Source organism: Scyliorhinus torazame, chromosome 11, assembly GCF_047496885.1.
Source record: "Scyliorhinus torazame isolate Kashiwa2021f chromosome 11, sScyTor2.1, whole genome shotgun sequence".
Lineage (NCBI taxonomy): Eukaryota > Metazoa > Chordata > Chondrichthyes > Carcharhiniformes > Scyliorhinidae > Scyliorhinus > Scyliorhinus torazame.
The window spans coordinates 165,243,885-165,269,051 of NC_092717.1; the positions used below are offsets into that span (position 1 = coordinate 165,243,885).

The 25,167-nt window shown below is 52.2% G+C and overlaps 1 protein-coding gene across 2 annotated transcripts in view; it reads left to right on the forward strand.

Annotated features, from left to right (window-relative positions):
* cnbd1 (cyclic nucleotide binding domain containing 1) overlaps nt 1–25,167 on the forward strand; it is a 427,576-nt gene that overhangs the window by 54,217 nt on the left and 348,192 nt on the right. The window contains exon 1 of one of the 2 annotated variants that reach the window (XM_072468636.1): nt 18,349–18,413. The exons of the other annotated variant lie outside the window; for it this stretch is intronic. Within the exon in view, the coding sequence (XP_072324737.1) occupies nt 18,412–18,413 (2 nt within the window). The 5' untranslated portion in view covers nt 18,349–18,411. Of the gene's footprint in view, nt 1–18,348; nt 18,414–25,167 lie in introns of those variants that run through there. 2 annotated transcript variants of the gene reach the window in all.

A 25,167-nucleotide genomic window follows, 5' to 3' on the forward strand; every position in this document is an offset into this window, starting at 1 on the left:
GGAGACCCAGAAGGCCCAAGGGGCGGCGATCCAGGAGATGCGGGAAAAAGCCGCGGAGAATGAGGATGAGATCTTGGGCCTGGCAGTGAAGGTGGAGGCGCACGAGGCGTTACACAAGAGGTGGGCGGAAAGATTCGAGGACCTGGAGAACAGGTCGAGGAGGAAGAATCTTCGGATATTCTGGGTCTCCCTGTAGGAGTGAAGGGGGCCGATGCTGGAGCATATGTGAGCACCATGCTCAATTCGCTGATGGGAGCGGGGGCCTTTCCGAATCCCCTGGAACTAGATGGGGCTCATCGGGTCCTGGCGAGGAGACCCAAGGCCAACGAGCCGCCAATGGCGGTAGTGGTGAGGTTTCAACGTCTCGTGGATAGAGAGTGTGTTTTGAGATGGGCCAAGAAAGAGCGGAGCAGCAGGTGGGAGAATACGGACATCAGAATCTACCAGGACTGGAGGGCGGAGGTGGCAAAGAAGAGAGCTGGTTTTAATCGGGCCAAGGCGGTGCTACATTGGAAGGGGGTGAGGTTCGGAATGTTGCAGCCAGCGCGATTGTGGGTCACATTTCAGGATTGACACCACTACTTCGAAACGCCTGAGGAGGCTTGGAACTTTATACAAACTGAAAAGTTGGACTCAAACTGAGGGTCTGTGGTTGTGGGGGGGAGGTCGGTTGTATACAGGGTTTTAACTATGCGTAGGGAATGTTCCACGGGTTGGATGATGGATGGGGATGGGGGAAGAGATCTGATGGGGAGACTGTGAGAAAATGTGGGCGTCGGTGCTGGAGGGAGGGGAGGCCCGGGGATGGGGGAATTGGGATACAGCCGCAAAAGGAGCTGCGCCATAGGGGGTGGCTTAGGAAAGCGAGGGCTTTTTCCCGCGTTAGGGAAGGATGGAGGGGGGGGTGGAGGAGCGCACACTGACTCATGAGGAGGAGGGGGAGGGGGGATTCCCACACGGGGGGGGGGGGTCAATGGGATGGCGGGGGAGGCCGGGGTCAGCAGGAGTCAGCTGACTTACGGGAGTGTTATGGGGGGAGCAAAAGAGCTAGACACGGGTCTAGCGGGGGAGGGGGGGAGATATAGGGTTGCTGCTGCATTGGCCGATGGGGAACTGGAAACAGAAGAGGTGGTCGGGACGGGGGACTGGAGGGTGTGGGAGGCGCGGGCATGGGACTGGCCGAGAAAATGAGATGGCTAGTCGGCAGGGGGTGGGGTGGGAAGCCCCCCAATCCGGCTGATAACTTGGAATGTGAGGGGCCTGAATGGGCCGGTTGAGAGGGCCCGAGTGTTCGCGCACTTTTTTTTTTTTTTAAATTTTTTATTCTCCTCCTTTTTCACATTTTCTCCCACATTTACATCCATCAACAATAAACAATAATCAGCAAGATATGTCAGTCCCCATAATAACAATGATCCCATCTACCCACCAACCCCCGAACCTCAACCCGCATGTTTACATAAACAAATGACAAAAAGGAATCAGGGATTACCCGTAGTCATCCTTAATCTTACACAGCTCCCCCCACTCCCCCCCCCCACCCACCACCTCCCCCCCCCCCCCCCCCGCCGCCACCCCCCCCCCCCCCCCACCCCCCCCCCCCCCCCCACCCCCCCCCCCCCCGCAGCCCCTTCCCCCACCTCACTCCCGTTCACTGGCCGGCTTAAACCGGCCAGTGTGGAGGCCCCCGCCCGGGTCCCTTTCCCACTTGCCCGGCCCGAGGAAAGCCCAAAGATCCCCTTTTAGCACACAAATCCACCTACACCCCAAAGAACCCTCATTTCGAGTGAAAGTCCCGTCCCTTCCCTTGTCCAAATATATACCACATTGGCTCCTTTAGTCTCTACACCCGCGCGCAGTGATACAAAAAAGAAGAAAATACAGTCATGAGGTTACATCGGCACATGGCCATTCCTCAATTTGTCAGTTCTGCCACAGTCCTTCTGCTTTCGCAAACTCCTCCGCTGCTTCCGCCGTTCCAAAATAAAAGTCCCTGAACTTGTAAGTCACCCTCAGCTTCGCTGGATGTACTCACTGTCTCCATGCATTTCGCAATCTGCGCCAACTGCTTTTCAAATTCCACAGCCATCACCTTAGTTATTTCTTCAGCCGTAAGCAGTGCGGCCTTCCCTGGTGCTCCAGCCTCCATTTTCCTTGGTGACCCCGCGGTGACCTTTCCACTCCCCGACGGACCTTCAGCTGTTTTTTTTCGGCCGTTTTCTTGCTCACCCTTGACATTTTTCTTTGTTCCTTTTTTCCTCCTGTGTCTTCACTGTGCCTCCTCTGTGCCTTCTTCCTGCTTCTGCCGCCTCCGTGGACCCTGGGACCGGGCTTCAAGCCCCGAAAATGCCGTTGCCGAACGGGAGCCCTCCATTGTGTGGCCGCCTCCCGCCCACCGTCACCGGAAGTCTTAGGTCCTCGAGTGTTCGCGCACTTAAAGGGACTGAAGGCAGACGTGGTCATGCTTCAGGAGACACATTTTAAGGTGGCAGACCAGGTCAGGTTACGAAAGGGATGGGTAGGACAGGTATTCCATTCGGGGCTGGATGCAAAGAACAGAGGGGTGGCAATACTGGTGGGGAAGCGGGTGTCGTTTAAGGCCAAGAATATTGTAGTGGACAATGGAGGTCGATACGTGATGGTGAGCGGTATGCTGCAGGGGGTGTGGGTGGTATTGGTAAACGTATACGCCCTGAACTGGGATGATGCAGGATTTATGAAGCGCATGTTGGGGCGGATTCCGGATCTGGAGGCAGGAAGCTTGATAATGGGGGGGGATTTCAACATGGTGTTGGACCCAGCATTAGATCGCTCCAGATCTAGGACGGGGAAGAGGCCGGCTGCGGCCAAGGTGCTTAGGGGGTTTATGGACCAGATGGGGAAGTAGATCCATGGAGATTTGCTAGGCCCCTGGCCAGAGAATTTTCTTTTTTTTCTCACGTACACAGAGCCTACTCCCAGATTGATTTTTTTGTTTTGAATCGGGCGCTGATCCCGAAAGTGGAGGGAACGGAGTACTCGGCCATAGCCATCTCAGACCACGCCCCGCACTGGGTGGAGCTGGAGTTAGGAGAGGAGAGGGACCAACGCCCGCTGTGGCGTCTGGATGTGGGATTACTGGCAGATGAGGAGGTGTGCGGGAGGGTGCAGGGGTGCATTGAAAGGTATTTGGAGGCCAACGACAATGGAGAGGTGCAGGTGGGGGTAGTATGGGAGGCGCTGAAGGCGGTGGTCAGGGGAGAGTTAATCTCCATCAGGGCTCACAGGGAGAAGACAGAGGGCAGGGAAAGGGAGAGGTTAGTGGGGGAGATCCTAAGGGTTGACAGGAGATATGCAGAGGCCCCCGAGGAGGGACTACTTAGGGAGCGGCAAAGTCTCCAGACGGAATTCGACCTGTTGACCACAGGGAAGGCAGAGGCACAGTGGAGGAAAGCACAGGGGGCGACGTACGAGTATGGGGAGAAGGCGAGCCGGATGCTGGCACATCAGCTCCGTAAGAGGATGGCAGCGAGGGAGATAGGTGGAGTCAAGGATAGCAGGGGAACTACGGTGCGGAGTGCGGTGAAAGTAAATGAGGCATTTAAGGACTTTTATGAGGAGCTGTACAGATCTCAGCCCCCAGCGGGGGAAGAGGGGATGCGACGATTTCGAGATCAATTGAGGTTCCCGAGGGTGGAGGAGCAGGAGGTGGCTGGTTTGGGGGTGCCAATTGGGTTGGAGGAGCTGGTTAAAGGACTGGGGAGCATGCAGGCGGGGAAGGCCCCGGGGCCAGATGGGTTCCCGGTTGAGTTTTACAGGAAGTATGTGGACCTGTTAGCCCTGTTGCTAGTGAGGATTTTCAATGAGGCAAGGGAGCGCTGATCTCTCTGATCCTGAAGCGGGACAAGGACCCACTGTCAATGTTTCCTTAGTTCCATCTATCCTTAACTTTCTATTCTACTCCACCTTCTCCCCCCTCCTCGATTCTACACCTTCTCCACAATCTTCACTCCTCTATTCTACTCCACCTTCTCACATTGCTCACTCCTCTATTCTACTCCACCGTCTCTACTCTCTTCCCTCCTCTATTCTTCTCCACAATCCTCCCTCCTCTATTCTTCTCCACAATCCTCCCTCCTCTATTCTACTCCACCTTCTCTACCCTCTTCCCTCCTCTATTCTACTCCACCTTCTCCACAATGCTCACTCCTCTATTCTACTCTACCTTCTCTACCCTCCTCTATTCTACTCCGTCTTCTCCACCCTCCTCACTTTCCCTCCTCTATTCTTCTCCACCCTCCTCACTCTATTCTACTCCACCCTCTCCACCATCCTCTATTTTACTCCACGTCCACCCTCCTCACTCCTCTATTCTACTCCACCTTCTCCACCCTCCTGACTCCTCTATTCTACTCCACCTTCTCCACCCTCCTCTCCCACTATATAATCAATCAGGGCGGCAAGGTGGCACAGTGGTTAGCACTGCTGCCTCTCAGCTCCAGGGACCTGTGTTCAATTCCAGCCTCGGGTTACTGTCTGGGCAGAGTTTGCACTTTCTCCGCGTATTTGCGTGCGTTTCCTCCGGGTGCTCCTGTTTCCTCCCACAGTCCAAAGATGTGCAGGTTAGGTGGGTTGGATGTGCTAAATTGTCCCTAGGTGGGGTTATGAGGTTATGGTGGGGGATTGAATCTAGGTTGGGGTGCTCTTTCAGAGGGTCGGTGCAGGCTCGATGGACCGAATGGCCTCCTTCTGCACTGTAGGGATTCTATTCTTCATATTCTTCTATTCTACATTTATACCCCTCTTCAGCTCTGAGGAAGTCATACGGACTCGAAGCGTTAACTCTGTTTCTCTCACCACGGATGCTGCCAGAACTGTTGAGTTTTCTGTTTTCATTTCAGATTTCGATCATCCGCAGCAGTATTTTGCTTTTATTTTAATTGAATTCTAATCTTGGTTCACACAAGGCAGTGATCTGTATCACAGTTAGCACTGTGGTAGCTGTGTGTGTTGAGAATTTTGTTCAGAGTCAGGTCTGGTGATGACCAAATCCAACTGGTACCAATGCCCTGAACTTGAATGTTAGTTACACAAAGCAAGTGGTAGTAGCAAAGCTCAAGTAGTCTCTGTCCACGTCCATTTATTTTTCCTCGGCTATGATGTCTGAGGCAAGAGGGCCATGCATCATGGTCTGCAACCACACTTATGTTGATGTCCTGACTTAGGGATTCTGCTGATAAGAGTTTCATGTTCTTTATTGAACTGGTCTTTCCCCTCTGTAGTGGAGTACAGTGTTGGATTATAGATACTAATGAGGTTTACTGGCCCTGCTTGATTTGAGAGGCAGAAGGAGAGAACATATTCTGATCAATTCTCTCGTTCATAGACAAGTCAGTCCGGTTGAATGAATAGAAGCAACATTTTTATTTCTTAAAAACACATTTTGGTACATTCACACAAAATTAACTGGAAAATGCTTTCTCCGTGCCTCTCGAAGTGTCCTTGAACAAGTAGAAGCAAAAACTTCAAGATAAAAGTGACCTCAGATTTTAAAAGACATTTCAACAAAGGCCTCGGTTGAAATGTTTTTTGTCCGACGACTATTATAATAATTTTTTAAATCGCTGGCTTTGAAAGCAGACCAAGGCAGGCCAGCAGCACGGTTCGATTCCCCTAACAGCCTCCCGGAACAGGCGCCGTAATGTGGCAACTAGGGGCTTTTCACAGTAACTTCATTTGAAGCCTACTTGTGGCAATAAGCGATTTTCATTCATTCATTTCATTCAAATTCTTAAGGGAATCCTTATCTGCATTCAGGTCCTTGCTTACTTTCATTGGATCTAGTCCTCAGCTGAGACCCCCTTGATTCATTCAGGAAAGCGTCAGTCACTTAACAGGCGGTTGGTTAATTGGACATTAATCAATTATTCCAAGTTAATTAAGGGTCCCATGACTTCTGTCTCATGTTCAAACTCCCTACGTCACGTCTGGTCTCAGCTATGATACTGTTTCAATCTTGTTGAATGTACCTTCACATCAGATAATGTCAGAACTTGTAGTTCATTATTTGTAACATTTGATACAGCCATGGGCAGTATTCATAATTATAACTTACTCATATTATTTCATATTATTTCTACAAATTCAGTACTTTTCAGGAATCTTTTTAGCTAATACTTTAAAAGACCCCCCTCTATAATTGCTGAATCCAACAGGTTCCATCATTGAGAATAGCAGGTTCCTTACAGTGAAACCTAAACCTTGCTCACCCCATGTGGAAGGGACTTTAGTTGGCGGATTAGTTGCCTTAATACCCTGTATTCTTTCTTAACCGGCTGCTTGACTATATTTCATGGCAATAGAGGACTTGGTAAAGCATGATGGGTATATTAGCTTTATTTCAGTCAAGAAGTTCTGCATGTAATAGGCAGAAGGTCAGACTATGTAAACAAGTGCACAGCTGCACATTGTTGCTGACAGTAGACAATTATTATTGTTCTTAGGCTAGGAATTCAAGGCCTGTTGTTTAAATCTGCTTGCTTTTCGGTCTCTGGGCTTATCAAAGGAATGCCTCGTTTTTCTAAATATTGCTTATTGTACCATATAAAGTACTGCTGTGCTTTTTGTAAGGTGGGGACATTTGGAAAGACTGCAGTCATTCTAATTCCCTCCACGAACTTCGTGTTAAATAAAGGACCTTTTGTGAAAACTCGAAGTGCTGACTATTTTTTCTTCAACACCCCATTTTCTCCAAACTCTTCTCCTGACAGATGAACACAGAATCATAGAATGTGATTTCGGTGTCAGCAATCTGGGAATTCCGCCCCTTATTTATGGAAGTCATTCCTATTTCTTTTTAAAAAAAATATTTTATTGAAAATTTTTGGTCAACCATCACAGTACATTGTGTATCCTTTACACAATAATATAACAGTATAAATAACAATGACCTGTTTTATAAACAAAGAATAAATAATATATAACAAAAACGAAAACTAAAACTAAATGGCAACTGCCTTGTCTCAGATAAACACTCTCCAAAAATATGATTTAACAGTCTAATATACAATTATTTATAGCAACGACCTATACATATTATACATATATATTAACAACCCTGAGAGTCCTTCTGGTTCCTCCCCCCCCCCACCGCCCCCCCCCCCCCCCTGGGCTGCTGCTGCTTCCTTCTTCTTTTCCATTCCCTCTATCTTTCTGTGAGGTATTCGACGAACGGTTGCCACCGCCTGGTGAACCCTTGAGCCGATCCCCTTAGGACGAACTTAATCCGTTCCAGCTTTATAAACCCTGCCATGTCATTTATCCAGGTCTCCACCCCCGGGGGCTTGGCTTCCTTCCACATCAAAAGTATCCTGCGCCGGGCTACTAGGGACGCAAAGGCCAAAACATCGGCCTCTCTCGCCTCCTGTACTCCCGGCTCTTGTGCAACCCCAAATATAGCCAACCCCCAGCTTGGTTCGACCTGGACCCCCACAACTTTCGAAAGCACCTTTGTCACCCCCATCCAGAACCCCTGTAGTGCCGCACATGACCAGAACATGTGGGTGTGATTCGCTGGGCTTCTCGAGCATCTCGCACACCTATCCTCTACCCCAAAAAATTTACTGAGCCGTGCTCCAGTCATATGCGCCCTGTGTAACACCTTAAATTGAATCAGGCTTAGCCTGGCTCACGAGGACGATGAGTTTACCCTACTTAGGGCATCCGCCCACAGCCCCTCCTCAATTTCCTCCCCCAGCTCTTCTTCCCATTTCCCTTTCAGCTCATCTACCATAATCTCCCCCTCGTCCCTCATTTCCCTATATATATCTGACACCTTACCGTCCCCCACCCATGTCTTTGAGATCACTCTGTCCTGCACCTCATGCGTCGGGAGCTGCGGGAATTCCCTCACCTGTTGCCTCGCAAAAGCCCTCAGTTGCATATACCGGAATGCATTCCCTTGGGGCAACCCATATTTCTCGGTCAGCGCTCCCAGACTTGCGAACTTCCCACCCACAAACAGATCTTTCAGTTGCGTTACTCCTGCTCTTTGCCATATTCCAAATCCCCCATCCATTCTCCCCGGGGCAAACCTATGGTTATTTCTTATCGGGGACCCCACCAAGGCTCCCGTCTTTCCCCTATGCCGTCTCCACTGTCCCCAAATTTTCAAAGTCGCCACCACCACCGGGCTTGTGGTGTATTTCTTCGGTGAGAACGGCAATGGGGCCGTCACCATAGCTTGTAGGCTAGCCCCCTACAGGACGCCCTCTCCAATCTCTTCCACGCCGCTCCCTCCTCTTCTCCCATCCACTTACTCACCATTGAGATATTGGCGGCCCAGTAGTACTCACTTAGGCTCGGTAATGCCAGCCCCCCCTATCCCTACTACGCTGTAAGAATCCCTTCCTCACTCTCGGGGTCTTCCCGGCCCACACAAAACTCTTGATACTCTTTTCGATCCTTTTGAAAAAAGCCTTCGTGATCACCACCGGGAGGCACTGAAACACAAAGAGGAATCTCGGGAGGACTACCATTTTAACCGCCTGCACCCTCCCTGCCAGTGACAGGGATACCATGTCCCATCTCTTGAAGTCCTCCTCCATTTGTTCCACCAATCGCGTTAAATTTAACCTATGCAATGTACCCCAATTCTTGGCTATCTGGATCCCTAAGTAACGAAAGTCCCTTGTTACCTTCCTCAGCGGAAAGTCCTCTATTTCTCTGCTCTGCTCCCCTGGATGCACCACAAACAACTCACTTTTCCCCATGTTCAGTTTATATCCTGAGAATTCTCCAAACTCCCGAAGTGTCCGCATTATCTCTGGCATCCCCTCCGCCGGGTCCGCTACATATAACAACAAATCATCCGCATATAGAGATACCCAGTGTTCTTCTCCTCCTCTAAGTACTCCCCTCCACTTCTTGGAACCCCTCAATGCTATTGCCAGGGGCTCAATCGCCAGTGCAAACAATAATGGGGACAGAGGGCATCCCTGCCTTGTCCCTCTATGGAGCCGAAAGTATGCAGATCCCCGTCCATTCGTGACCACACTCGCCACTGGGGCCCGATACAACAGCTGCACCCATCCAACATACTCATCTCCAAAACCAAATCTCCTCAGCACCTCCCACAGATAATCCCACTCCACTCTATCAAATGCTTTCTCGGCATCCATCACCACCACTATCTCCGCTTCCCCCTCTGGTGGGGGCATCATCATTACCCCTAGCAGCCTCCGTATATTCGTATTCAGCTGTCTCCCCTTCACAAACCCAGTTTGGTCCTCATGGACCACCCTCGGGACACAATCCTCTGTCCTCATTGCCATTACCTTGGCCAGAATCTTAGCGTCTACATTTAGGAGGGAAATAGGTCTATAGGACCCACATTGCAGCGGGTCCTTTTCCTTCTTTAGGAGAAGCGATATCGTTGCCTCTGACATAGTCGGGGGCAGTTGTCCCCTTTCCTTTGCCTCATTAAAGGTCCTCATCAGTAGCGGGGCGAGCAAGTCCATATATTCCCTGTAAAATTCAACTGGGAATCCATCCGGTCCCGAAGCCTTCCCCGCCTGCATGCTCCTAATTCCTTTCACTACTTCCTCTATTTCAATCTGTGCTCCCAGTCCCACCCTTTCCTGCTCCTCCACATTGGGAAATTCAAGCCGGTCCAGAAAGCCCATCATTCTCTCCCTCCCATCCGGGGGTTGAGCTTCGTATAATTTTTATAAAATGCCTTGAACACTCCATTCACTCTCTCCGCTCCCCGCTCCATCTCTCCTTCCTCAACCCTCACTCCCCCTATTTCCCTCGCTGCTCCCCTTTTCCTCAATTGGTGGGCCAGCAACCTGCTCGCCTTCTCCCCATATTCGTACTGTACACCCTGTGCCTTCCTCCACTGTGCCTCTGCAGTACCCGTTGTCAGCAAGTCAAATTCTACGTGTAACCTTTGCCTTTCCCTGTACAGTCCCTCCTCCGGTGCCTCCGCATATTGCCTGTCCACCCTCAGAAGTTCTTGCAGCAACCGCTCCCGTTCCCTACTCTCCTGCTTTCCTTTATGTGTCCTTATTGATATCAACTCCCCTCTAACCACTGCCTTCAGCGCCTCCCAGACCACTCCCACCTGGACCTCCCCATTATCATTGAGTTCCAAGTACTTTTCAATGCACCCCCTCACCCTTAGACACACCCCCTCATCTGCTATTAGTCCAATGTCCATTCTCCAGGGTGGACGCCCTTCTGTTTCCTCCCCTATCTCCAAGTCCACCCAATGTGGAGCGTGATCCGAAATGGCTATAGCCGTATACTCCGTTCCCCTCACCTTCGGGATCAACGCCCTTCCCAAAACAAAAAAGCCTATTCGCGAATAGACTTTGTGGACATAGGAGAAAAACGAAAACTCCTTACTCCTAGTTCTGCTAAATCTCCACGGGTCTACTCCTCCCATCTGCTCCATAAAATCTTTAAGCACCTTGGCTGCTGCCGGCCTCCTTCCAGTCCTGGACCTCGACCTGTCCAGCCCTGGTTCCAACACCGTATTGAAAGCTCCCCCCATTACCAACTTTCCCACCTCTAGGTCCGGGATGCGTCCTAGCATACGCCTCATAAAATTGGCATCATCCCAGTTCGGGGCATATACGTTTACCAAAACCACCGTCTCCCCCTGTAGTTTGCCACTCACCATCTCGTATCTGCCCCCGCTATCCGCCACTATAGTCTTTGCCTCAAACATTACCCGCTTCCCCACTAATATAGCCACCCCCCAGTTTTTCGCATCTAGCCCCGAATGGAACACCTGCCCCACCCAACCTTTGCGTAGTCTCACCTGGTCTATCAGTTTCAAGTGCGTTTCCTGTAACATAACCACGTCTGCCTTAAGTTTCTTAAGGTGTGCGAGTACCCGTGCTCTCTTTATCGGCCCGTTCAGCCCTCTCACGTTCCACGTGATCAGCCGGGTTGGGGGGCTTTTTACCCCCCCCCCTTGTCGATTAGCCATCCCCTTTTTACAGCTCCTCACCCGGTTCCCACGCAGCTGTGTCCCCCCCAGGCGGTGCCCCCCCGCCCATCCCACCCCATGCCAGCTCCCCCCTCTCCCCAGCAGCAGCAGCCCAATAATTCCCCCCTCCCACCCCCCCCGCTAGATCCCCCACTAGCGTAGTTACACCCCCCATGTTGCTCCCAGAAGTCAGCAAATTCTGGCCGACCTCGGCTTCCCCCGTGACCTCGGCTTGCACCGTGCGACGCCCCCTCCTTCCTGCTTCCCTATTCCCGCCATGATTATCATAGCGCGGGAACCGAGCCTGCGCTTCCCCCTTGGCCCCGCCCCCAATGGCCAACGCCCCATCTCCTCCACCTCCTTTCCTCCCCCCACCACCTCCTGTGGAAGAAAGAAAAGTTACCACATCGCAGGATTAATAACATAAAACTCCTCTTTCCCCCCTTCGCCCCCCATACTCACCCCACCACTTTGTTTCAAACGTTCTTTTTTTAATAACCCGCTCATTCCAATTTTTCTTCCACGATAAAAGTCCACGCCTCATCCGCCGTCTCAAAGTAGTGGTGCCTCCCTTGATATGTGACCCACAGTCTTGCCGGTTGCAGCATTCCGAATTTTATCTTTTTGTGAAGCACCGCCTTGGCCCGATTAAAGCTCGCCCTCCTTCTCGTCACCTCCGCACTCCAGTCTTGGTATCCGCGGATCACCGCGTTCTCCCACTTACTGCTCCGAGTTTTCTTTGCCCATCTAAGGACCATCTCTCTATCCTCTCTGCAGAGGAATCTCACCACTATGGCTCTCGGAATTTCTCCTGCTCTCGGTCCTCGCGCCATCACTCGGTATGCTCCCTCCACCTCCAGCGGACCCGCCGGGGCCTCCGCTCCCATTAACGAGTGCAGCATCGTGCTCACATATGCCCCGACGTCCGCTCCCTCCGCACCTTCAGGAAGACCAAGAATCCTTAGGTTGTTCCTCCTCGCGTTGTTCTCCAGCGCCTCCAGCCTTTCCACACATCGTTTATGGTGTGCCTCGTGCATCTCCGTCTTCACCACCAGGCCCTGTATGTCGTCCTCATTCTCGGCAGCCTTTGCCTTCACGACCCGAAGCTCCCGCTCCTGGGTCTTTTGCTCCTCCTTTAGCCCTTCGATCGCCTGTAATATCGGGGCCAACAGCTCCTTCTTCATTTCCTTTTTGAGTTCTTCCACGCAGCGTTTCAAAAACTCTTGTTGTTCAGGGCCCCATATTAAACTGCCACCTTCCGATGCCATCTTGGTTTTTGCTTGCCTTCCTTGCCGCTGCTCTAAAGGATCCACCGCAATCCGGCCACCTTCCTCTCCTTTTTACATCCGTATCCAGGGGGGATTCCCTTCTGGTTCACCGCACAGTACTTTTAGCCGTTAAAATTGCCGTTGGGGCTCTTATTAAGAGCCCAAAAGTCCGTTCCACCGGGAGCTGCCGAAACGTGCGACTCAGCTGGTCATCGCCGCACCCGGAAGTCCGTCATTCCTATTTCTTATATACATATGTTTAATATAATTGGAATGGTCTCTTATTAAAAAACGTACTTGGGTCTTAAACTTTTTGACATTTTTAATGGGAGGATTGTTGCTGCTCCTTTGTTCAAACCAGCGGAGTTCTGCTGGAATGCTCATTTCTGACATCCACACCCATTCCTCACTCACACACACACCATCCTCACACACACACACACACTCATCCACACACACACACTCATCTCTCATGTGCACAAACCCGTCTCTCACACATGCACACTCATCTCACACACACACATACACATCCTCACTCACACAAAGACCCGTCCTCACACAAACACTTATTGTAACACACACACTCATCTCTCACACATTCATTTCAGCCACACAAGCACACACTCATCCCTCACACCTCGCCGCTCTTGGATGCCCGAACCCCATCGAAGGCCAAGCTGTTCCCTGCTTCATCTTGCAGCCTCTCACAAACTGCACTCTTCCCCGTTCCACCTCAGACCACACTCTTCCCTGTGTATTATTCCTTGTGTCTGAATAAAGCTCGTAGTCTTACAGTTGAAGTAGATGCTTTATTTCTATGAGTTCATTCTCTCTCCAGCGCTTAGACTGTGTTACATCTGAGCTGCCTGTCTGTGTCCTGCTCACCAGCTGCCGTTCCTGTGAAGAGAGGCTACTTCCTGTTTGTCTATGTACATATACACATCTCTGGTGCTCCCTCTAGTGGTTACTTAGTTGTAGTGTATTTACCTTAACCCCTTGTGTATATACAGTGATGCATATCACTACATCCCCTCTTTTTTCTTGTTACATATTTTCTGTACTTTGTTATAGAAAATTGTACAAAACAGGTAGATAAATGATGATATGTACAAGTTGTGATGATATTGCTGATTATACAAAGCCAATTAATATTTATGAGTCCAATCTTAATTTTAAAAATGTATGAGTCCAAACTTTATGAATTTGTTCGGTTGAGTTGCTTTCTTCTTCTGTTGTTGAAGTGGTGATGTTGATGTTGTCATTTCTTTGTGAACGTCGTCAGTGTTCTTGTGTTTAAATAACCAAGAAGTCGTCATGAGGTGTTCGAATGGTCGAATCATTTTGTTGTCTGATTTAGACTTTTTTTCCTGTGCTTGTGGTAGCGATTCTGTGTGTCATCTTTGTTGTCTGACCTGGACTTTTTCCTGTGCTTGTGGTATTGACTCTGGATGTCATCTTTGTTGTCTGATCTGGACTTTTTTCAATGCTTGCGGTATTGACTCTGGATGTCATCTTTGTTGTCTGACCTGGACATTTTCCTCTGCTTGCGGTATTGATTCTGGATATCATCTTTGATGCATGACCTGGACTTTTTCCTGTGCTTACGGTATTGATTCTGTATGTCATCTTACTTGAAAGCTGGTTTGCTTGTTTGTAGTGGAGCAAATGCGAATTTGTGAGATTCGTTGTCATGCCATGGTATGTTTGTACTCTTGTCATTGGTTTGAGCTGTGCTGTTACATTGTCCTTCATGTGCAGAGTTGTACCATGTCGTAAAATTTGTTGTTTCATTGTTGTTGTTTTTGTCGTTTCTGTCTTTGTTGTTTTTGTTGTCGTACTTGTTTCTGTTTTTGTTGTTTTCATTGTTGTTCTTGTTGTTGTTGTTGTGTTTGTTGTTGCTGTTGTTGTCTTTGTTGTCTTTGTTCTGTTTCTCATTGTAGTTTTTGTTGTTGTTCTTGTTGCGCTCAATTACTTCCGTGTGGATAATTCGAGTCATTCTCAAAGTTATTTGTGTCAGTGTCCTGTGTGGTATTTGATGTTTCATTGAGCGTTTCTTCTTGAGGATTGTGAGAATGATCTGATGTTGCACTGATGTTGCACTGAAAGGTGACATCACTCCTTTGTAGTTGATGTGATTCCTCTTTGATTCCTTGGTGCTCCTCTTCTGGAGTCATTTCTGGTTCACTTGAATCATCTTTGGTTTCTTGATGCTCCTCTTCTGGAGTCAAAAGCTTCAAGATTTCATTTTCTTGTGGATAGGTTAGAGTCGATGAGGTTTTTTTAAATTTTAATTTAAAAAAAAAAAAAAAATTTTATTCAAGGTTTTCATTAAATATCAATAACAAAATGAGAAAAAAAAACAACAGGGTTAAGTACAAAACACAATCTAGAAAAGCAACCCCCCATACCCCACCCCCCCTGTACATAAATAATAAATTAACAGTAACACCCCGACTTAACACAACAGGTATATACACCCCCTCAGACCCTTCAGTGTAAATAACAAAAATAATAATAAAGTAACCCTCCCCCCCCGAGCTGCTGCTGCCATTGACCAATGTCTATCGTTCTGCCAGAAAGTCTAAGAACGATTGCCACCGCCTAAAGAACCCTTGGACCGACCCTCTCAAAGCGAATTTCACCCTCTCCAATTTAATGAACCCTGCCATATCGCTGATCCAGGATTCCACGCTTGGGGGCCTCGCATCCTTCCACTGAAGAAGAATCCTTCGCCGGGCTACCAGGGACGCAAAGGCCAGAATACCGGCCTCTTTCGCCTTCTGCACTCGTCGCTCCTCTGCCACCCCAAATATTGCGAGCCCCCAGCCCGGTTGGACCCTGGATCCTATCACCCTCGACACCGTCCTTGCTACGCCCTTCCAAAATTCCTCCAGCGCTGGGCATGCCCAGAACATATGGGTGTGATTTGCTGGGCTCCCTGAGCACCTAACACACCTGTCCTCACCCCCAAAAAAACGGCTCATCCTTGTCCCGGTCATGTGTGCCCTGTGCAGCACCTTAAACTGTATGAGGCTGAGCCTCACACACGATGAGGAAGAGTTCACCCTCCCTAAGGCATCTGCCCACATCCCTTCCTCAATCTCCTCTCCCAACTCCTCCTCCCACTTACCTTTCACCTCCACCACCGAGGCCTGCTCCTCCTCCTGCATCACAGAATCACAGAATTTACAGTGCAGAAGGAGACCATTCAGCCCATCGAGTCTGCACCGCCTCTTGGAAAGAGCAACCCCACCCAAGTTCGCACCTCCACACTATCCCCATAACCCAGCAACCCCACCCAACACTAAGGGCAATTTTGGACACTAAGGGCAATTTAGCATGGCCAATCCACCTAACCTGCACATCTTTGGACTGTGGGAGGAAACCGGAGCACCCGGAGGAAACCCACGCACACACAGGGAGAATGTGCAGACTCCGCACAGACAGTGACCCAAGCCGGGAATCGAACCTGGGACCCTGGAGCTGTGAAGCAATTGTGCTAACCACTGTGCTACCGTGCTGCCCAAACTCACCTGGTAAGTTTCTGAGATCTTCCCCATTCCCATCCACCCCCCACGAGAGCACCTTGTCCTGTACTGTGTGTGGCAGTAGCCGCGGGAATTCCACCACCTGTCGTCTGGCAAACGCCCTTACCTGTAAGTACCTGAAGGTGTTCCCCGGGGGGAGCCCGTACTTTTCCTCCAGCTCACCGAGGCTCTCAAACTTCCCGTCAACAAACAGGTCCCCCAACTTTCGTATGCCTGCCCTGTGCCACCCTGAAAACCCTCCACCTGTTCTTTCTGGGGCGAACCGGTGGTTCCCCCGTATTGGGGTCCACGCCGAGGCCCCAACTTCCCCCCTGTGCCACCTCCACTGCCCCCAAATTTTGAGGGCAGCCGCCACCACCGGGCTCGTGGTCTACCTCCTTGGAGGGAGTGGCAGCGGCGCCGTTGCCAGCGCCGCCGTTGCCAGCGCCCCCAAACTCGTACCCACACAAGACACCGTCTGCAGCCTCTTCCATGCAGCCCCCTCCCCCTCCATCACCCACTTGCGCAACATCGTCGCATTGGCGGCCCAGTAGTACCCACAGAGGCTGGGCAGCGCCAGTCCCCCCCTATCTCTACTCCATTCCAGGAACACCCTTCTCACCCTTGGAGTTCCTCGCGCCCACACAATCCTGTTAACCCGCCTGAAAAAAGCCTTCAGGATAAACACGGGGAGGCACTGGAACAGGAACAAAAACCTTGGGAACACCGTCATTTTGATTGACTGCACCCTACCCTCCAAGGACAGCGGCAACGCGTCCCACCTCTTGAACTCCTCCTCCATTTGCTCCACCAGCCTTGTAAAGTTAAGCCTATGCAGGGCCCCCCAGCTCCTGGCCACCTGGACCCCCAAGTACCTGAAGCTCTTCTCCGCCCTTTGAAGCTCCTCTCCGCCTTAGTAGATGAGGTTTAAATTGACATGGTATCACTGGACTCAAGAGTAGTTTCACTTTGATTGTTGAGTGCTTCTGTACATACGAGCTGAGATCTGTCAGTCTCGCTGTGATCTTGCACATCTTGTATGGGAATTGTGATTACTTCATCACTTGTCTCAGATACAGTGGGTAGACATTCACTGTCTTCTTGTTGGTTAAATGAGCCGGGTAGACATTCATAGTCTTTTTGTTGTTCACGTGAGCTTGGTAAACTTTCATAGTCAGTTGCTAGTTGCTCAGATAAGGTTGATAGACCTTCATGGTTTTGTTCATGCATGAACTTCGTTATGGAGTCTTGAGGTGCTCCCATTGTGGAGTCTGTCAACGAGCTCTCTGTGGAGGCTTGTATCACTCTCTCTGTGGAGTCTTTCATCGCTCTCCGTGTGGAGTCGTGCAGTGGTCTCTCTGTGGAGTCAATCTGTGCTCTCCCAACAGAGTCGTTCAGTACTTGCTGTGTGGCATCGTTTTCTTCTTGGGTATTTGACATGTTGCTGTCATCCAATGTATCGACGATCTGCCATTGCATCGTGGTATTCGAATCATTTACCATGCGTACAGTCGTGTTGAGCTTTTCAACCGTGGCGTTGATGCTTTTATGATCATCATATCCAAATTACTCAGCCATGTCTGAGTAGTATTCTATGATACACAAATCATTTTCTTATGTTTCGGATTTGTCATCGTGCTCTTCACTTCGGGTGGTGCAAACTGCTTGTTCCAGGGTGCTGTGGAAGTTATTTTCAAATGCTGGGAGAAGTTCAGGCATTGTTCTGTCTTTTGAGGTGAAGGAATTGTGTTTTGTAGCTTCAAAACTCTTTTTTTCAATTTTCGGACATTTTCCCTTTAAGTAGGCGTGGTCCGGGGCTTCTGACGTCATGACGCTCGTGACGTAAAGCGTAGGAATGGATTGTGAATGTGCAAATCGCTTTTCCATTACTGTGTGCTTTTTCGTAAATTGCGCATGCGATCCCTCTTCGAGCTGTGCGCTCTTTTTGTTCAACTGCGCATGTGCAGAACGATTTGCGCTATGTGGTTTCTTTCTGTTCTGATGATTGTTTGAGTTTGAGTTTTGCAATTCATTCCCTGTGCAATTTGGTCTCTGAGCATTGAATGTCTTAAAGCAACATTGTTACTGGTGTTACAGTAATCTTCAAATTTTTAAAGTACTACTTCTAATTTGATGTTGTCTTCAGCTTCCAAGTAATTCAAGCCGTTATAGATTTCTCTAGCTTCATGTCATGCTAGGAGAAGTGCTATTTTCATTTCTTCTGAGGCCACACTCAACTTATTAGCTACGATATATAGTTCGAGCGTTTGTTTAAAGATTTTCCATTTTCCATTTATGACTTAAATTACCGGTTGTTTTCAGCTGCGGTGGAGTTCCAACGAGTTGCATCGACTCAGCGAAGTCTCCCCACGTCCGAGTTTTCTTCTGTTTTCGATCGTGTTTTGTCTGCATCTTGTGTAACTTTTTCTAGCAAGCGTTCTGAAGTCACCTGGTCCTGGTACCATGTATTATCCCTTGTGTTTGAATAAAGCTCGTAGTCTTCCAGTTGAAGTAGATGCTTTATTTCTATGCGTTTGTTCTCTCTCCAGCGCTAAAACTATGTTACATCTGAGCTGCCTGTCTGTGTCCTGCTCACCAGCTGCCGTTCCTGTGAAGAGAGAGACTGACTTCCTGTTTGTCGATGTAAATATACACATCTCTGGTGCTCCCTCTAGTGGTTACTTAGTTGTAGTGTATTTATCTTAACCCCTTGTGTATATACAGTGATACATATCACAACACCCTGCTCCATCTCACACTCTTCCCTGCTCCATCTCACACTCTCTCCTGCTCCATCTCACAGACCAGGCTCTTCCTAGCTTCATCTCACTGCCAAGCTCATCCATGCTCCATCTCACAGACCACACTCTGCCCCGCTCCATCTCACATGCCTCACTCTGCCCCGCTCCATCTCACAGACCACACTCCGTTCCGCTCCATCTCACAGACCACACTCTGTTCCGCTCCATCTCACATGCCTCACTCTGCTCCGCTCCATCTCACAGACCACACTCTGCCCCGCTCCATCTCACATGCCTCACTCTGCCCCGCTCCATCTCACAGACCATACTCCGTTCCGCTCCATCTCACAGACCACACTCCGTTCCGCTCCATCTCACAGACCACACTCTGTTCCGCTCCATCTCATAGACCACACTCTGCCCCGCTCCATCTCACAGGCCTCACTCTGCTCCGCTCCATCTCACAGACCACAGTCTGCCCCGCTCCATCTCACAGACCACACTCTGCTCCGCTCCATCTCACAGACCACACTCCGTTCCGCTCCATCTCACAGACCACACTCCGTTCCGCTCCATCTCACATGCCTCACTCTGCCCCGCTCCATCTCACAGACTACACTCCGTTCCGCTCCATCTCACAGACCACACTCTGCCCCGCTCCATCTCACAGACCACACTCTGCCCCGCTCCATCTCACAGACCACACTCTGCTCCGCTCCATCTCACAGACCACACTCTGCTCCGCTCCATCTCAGAGACCACACTCTGCTCCGCTCCATCTCACAGACCACACTCTGCCCCGCTCCATCTCACAGACCACACTCTGCTCCGCTCCATCTCACAGACCACACTCTGCTCCGCTCCATCTCAGAGACCACACTCTGCCCCGCTCCATCTCACAGACCACACTCCATTCCGCTCCATCTCACAGACTACACTCCGTTCCGCTCCATCTCACAGACCACACTCTGCCCCGCTCCATCTCACGGACCACACTCTGCTCCGCTCCATCTCACAGACCACACTCTGCTCCGCTCCATCTCACAGACCACACTCTGCCCCGCTCCATCTCACAGACCACACTCTGCTCCGCTCCATCTCACAGACCACACTCTGCCCCGCTCCATCTCACAGACCACACTCTGCCCCGCTCCATCTCACAGACCACACTCCGTTCCGCTCCATCTCACAGACCACACTCTGCCCCGCTCCATCTCACATGCCTCACTCTGCTCCGCTCCATCTCACAGACCACACTCCGTTCCGCTCCATCTCACAGACCACACTCTGCCCCGCTCCATCTCACAGACCACACTCTGCCCCGCTCCATCTCACAGACCACACTCTGCTCCGCTCCATCTCACAGACCACACTCTGCCCCGCTCCATCTCACAGACCACACTCCGTTCCGCTCCATCTCACAGACCACACTCTGCCCCGCTCCATCTCACAGACCACACTCCGTTCCGCTCCATCTCACAGACCACACTCTGCCCCGCTCCATCTCACATGCCTCACTCTGCTCCGCTCCATCTCACAGACCACACTCCGTTCCGCTCCATCTCACAGACCACACTCCGTTCCGCTCCATCTCACAGACCACACTCTGCTCCGCTCCATCTCACAGACCACACTCCGTTCAGCTCCATCTCACAGACCACACTCTGCCCCGCTCCATCTCACAGACCACACTCTGCCCCGCTCCATCTCACAGACCACACTCTGCTCCGCTCCATCTCACAGACCACACTCTGCCCCGCTCCATCTCACAGACCACACTCCGTTCCGCTCCATCTCACAGACCACACTCTGCCCCGCTCCATCTCACAGACCACACTCCGTTCCGCTCCATCTCACAGACCACACTCTGCCCCGCTCCATCTCACATGCCTCACTCTGCTCCGCTCCATCTCACAGACCACACTCCGTTCCGCTCCATCTCACAGACCACACTCCGTTCCGCTCCATCTCACAGACCACACTCTGCGCCGCTCCATCTCACATGCCTCACTCTGCTCCGCTCCATCTCACAGACCACACTCCGTTCCGCTCCATCTCACAGACCACACTCCGTTCCGCTCCATCTCACAGACCACACTCTGCCCCGCTCCATCTCACAGACCACACTCTGCTCCGCTCCATCTCACAGACCACACTCTGCTCCGCTCCATCTCACAGACCACACTCCGTTCCGCTCCATCTCACAGACCACACTCTGCCCCGCTCCATCTCACAGACCACACTCTGCCCCGCTCCATCTCACAGACCACACTCTGCTCCGCTCCATCTCACAGACCACACTCTGCCCCGCTCCATCTCACAGACCACACTCTGCCCCGCTCCATCTCACAGACCACACTCTGCCCCGCTCCATCTCACAGACCACACTCTGCCCCGCTCCATCTCACAGACCACACTCCGTTCCGCTCCATCTCACAAACCACACTCTGCACCGCTCCATCTCACAGACCACACTCTGCTCCGCTCCATCTCACAGACCACACTCTGCCCCGCTCCATCTCACAGACCACACTCTGCCCCGCTCGATCTCACGGACCACACTCTGCTCCGCTCCATCTCACAGACCACACTCTGCCCCGCTCCATCTCACAGACCACACTCCGTTCCGCTCCATCTCACATGCCTCACTCTGCTCCGCTCCATCTCACAGACCACACTCCGTTCCGCTCCATCTCACAGACCACACTCTGCCCCGCTCCATCTCACAGACCACACTCTGCCCCGCTCCATCTCACATGCCTCACTCTGCTCCGCTCCATCTCACAGACCACACTCTGCTCCGCTCCATCTCACAGACCACACTCTGCCCCGCTCCATCTCACAGACCACACTCTGCTCCGCTCCATCTCACAGACCACACTCCGTTCCGCTCCATCTCACATGCCTCACTCTTCCCCGCTCCATCTCACAGACCACACTCTGCCCCGCTCCATCTCACAGACCACACTCTGCCCCGCTCCATCTCACAGACCACACTCTGCTCCGCTCCATGTCACAGACCACACTCTGCTCCGCTTCATCTCACGGACCACACTCTGCCCCGCTCCATCTCACAGACCACACTCCGCTCCGCTCCATCTCACAGACCACACTCTGCCCTGCTCCATCTCACAGACCACACTCTGCCCCGCTCCATCTCACAGACCACACTCTGCTCCGCTCCATCTCACAGACCACACTCTGCCCCGCTCCATCTCACAGACCTCACTCTGCCCCGATCCATCTCACAGACCACACTCTGCTCCGCTCCATCTCACAGACCACACTCCGTTCCGCTCCATCTCACAGACCACACTCTGCTCCGCTCCTACTCACAGGCCTCACTCTGCCCCGCTCCATCTCACAGACCACACTCTGCTCCGCTCCATCTCACAGACCACACTCTGCCCCGCTCCATCTCACAGACCACACTCTGCTCCGCTCCATCTCACAGACCACACTCTGCTCCGCTCCATCTCACAGACCACACTCCGTTCCGCTCCATCTCACAGACCACACTCTGCTCCGCTCCATCTCACAGACCACACTCTGCTCCGCTCCATCTCACAAACCACACTCCGTTCCGCTCCATCTCACAGACCACACTCCGCTCCGCTCCATCTCACAGACCACACTCTGCCCCGCTCCATCTCACAGACCACACTCTGCTCCGCTCCACCTCACAGACCACACTCTGCTCCGCTCCATCTCACAGACCACACTCCGTTCCGCTCCATCTCACAGATCACACTCTGCCCCGCTCCATCTCACAGACCACACTCTGCCCCGCTCCATCTCACAGACCACACTCTGCTCCGCTCCATCTCACAAACCACACTCTGCTCCGCTCCATCTCACAGACCACACTCCGTTCCGCTCCATCTCACAAATCACACTCTGCCCCGCTCCATCTCACAGATTACACTCTGCTCCGCTCGATCTCACAGACCACACTCTGCCCCGCTCCATCTCACAGATCACACTCTGCTCCGCTCCATCTCACATGCCTCACTCTGCTCCGCTCCATCTCACAGACCACACTCTGCTCCGCTCCATCTCACAGACCACACTCCGTTCCGCTCCATCTCACAGATCACACTCTGCCCCGCTCCATCTCACAGATCACACTCTGCCCCGCTCCATCTCACAGACCACACTCAGTTCCGCTGCATCTCACAGACCACACGCTGCCCCGCTCCATCTCACAGACCACACTCCGTTCCGCTCCATCTCACAGATCACACTCTGCCCCGCTCCATCTCACAGACCACACTCCGTTCCGCTCCATCTCACAGATCACACTCTGCCCCGCTCCATCTCACAGACCACACTCAGTTCCGCTGCATCTCACGGACCACACTCTGCCCCGCTCCATCTCACAGACCACACTCTGCTCCGCTCCATCTCACAGACCACACTCTGCTCCGCTCCATCTCACAAACCACACTCCGTTCCGCTCCATCTCACAGATCACACTCTGCCCCGCTCCATCTCACAGACCACACTCCGTTCCGCTCCATCTCACAGATCACACTCTGCCCCGCTCCATCTCACAGATCACACTCTGCCCCGCTCCATCTCACAGACCACACTCAGTTCCGCTGCATCTCACAGACCACACTCTGCTCCGCTCCATCTCACAGACCACACTCTGCCCCGCTCCATCTCACTGACCACACTCTGCCCCGCTCCATCTCACAGACCACACGCAGTTCCGCTCCATCTCACAGACCACACTCAGTTCCGCTCCATCTCACAGACCACACTCCGTTCCGCTCCATCTCACAGACCACACTCTTCCCCACTCCATCTCACAGACCACACTCTGCTCCGCTCCATCTCACAGACCACACTCAGTTCCGCTCCATCTCACAGACCACACTCAGTTCCGCTCCATCTCACAGACCACACTCCGTTCCGCTCCATCTCACAGACCACACTCTGCTCCGCTCCATCTCACAGACCACACTCTGTTCCGCTCCATCTCACAGACCACACTCTGCCCCGCTCCATCTCACAGACCACACTCTGCCCCGCTCCATCTCACAGACCACACTCTGCTCCGCTCCATCTCACAGACCACACTCAGTTCCGCTCCATCTCACAGGCCTCACTCTGCTCCGCTCCATCTCACAGACCACACTCTGTTCCGCTCCATCTCACAGACCACACTCTGCCCCGCTCCATCTCAGAGACCACACTCCATTCCGCTCCATCTCACAGACCACACTCTGCCCCGCTCCATCTCACATGCCTCACTCTGCTCCGCTCCATCTCACAGACCACACTCTGCTCCGCTCCATCTCAGAGACCACACTCTGCTCCGCTCCATCTCACAGACCACACTCTGCTCCGCTCCATCTCACAAACCACACTCTGCTCCGCTCCATCTCACAGACCACACTCTGCCCCGCTCCATCTCACATGCCTCACTCTGCTCCGCTCCATCTCACATGCCTCACTCTGCTCCGCTCCATCTCACAGACCACACTCTGCCCCGCTCCATCTCACAGACCACACTCTGCCCCGCTCCATCTCACAGACCACACTCTGCCCCGCTTCATCTCACATGCCTCACCCTGCTCCGCTCCATCTCAGAGACCACACTCTGCTCCGCTCCATCTCACAAACCACACTCTGCTCCGCTCCATCTCACAGACCACACTCTGCCCCGCTCCATCTCACAAACCACACTCTGCCCCGCTCCATCTCACAGACCACACTCTGCTCCGCTCCATCTCACAGACCACACTCTGCCCCGCTCCATCTCACAGACCACACTCTGCCCCGCTCCATCTCACAGACCACACTCTGCCCCGCTCCATCTCACAGACCACACTCTGCCCCGCTCCATCTCACAGACCACACTCTGCCCCGCTCCATCTCACATGCCTCACTCTGCTCCGCTCCATCTCACATGCCTCACTCTGCTCCGCTCCATCTCACAGGCCTCACTCTGCTCCGCTCCATCTCACAGACCACACTCTGCCCCGCTCCATCTCACATGCCTCACTCTGCCCCGCTCCATCTCACAGACCACACTCTGCCCCGCTCCATCTCACATGCCTCACTCTGCCCCGCTCCATCTCACAAACCACACTCTGCTCCGCTCCATCTCACAGACCACACTCTGCCCCGCTCCATCTCACAGACCACACTCTGCTCCGCTCCATCTCACAGACCACACTCTGCCCCGCTCCATCTCACATGCCTCACTCTGCTCCGCTCCATCTCACAGGCCTCACTCTGCTCCGCTCCATCTCACAGACCACATTCTGCCCCGCTCCATCTCACAGACCTCACTCTGCTCCGCTCCATTTCACAGACCTCACTCTGCCCCGCTCCATCTCACAGACCACACTCTGCTCCGCTCCATCTCACAGACCTCACTCTGCTCCGCTCCATCTCACAGACCACACTCTGCCCCGCTCCATCTCACAGACCACACTCTGCTCCGCTCCATCTCACAAACCACACTCCGTTCCGCTCCATCTCACAGACCACACTCTGCTCCGCTCCATCTCACAGACCACACTCCGTTCCGCTCCATCTCACAGACCACACTCTGCCCCGCTCCATCTCACAGACCACACTCTGCCCCGCTCCATCTCACAGACCACACTCTGCTCCGCTCCATCTCACAGACCACACTCTGC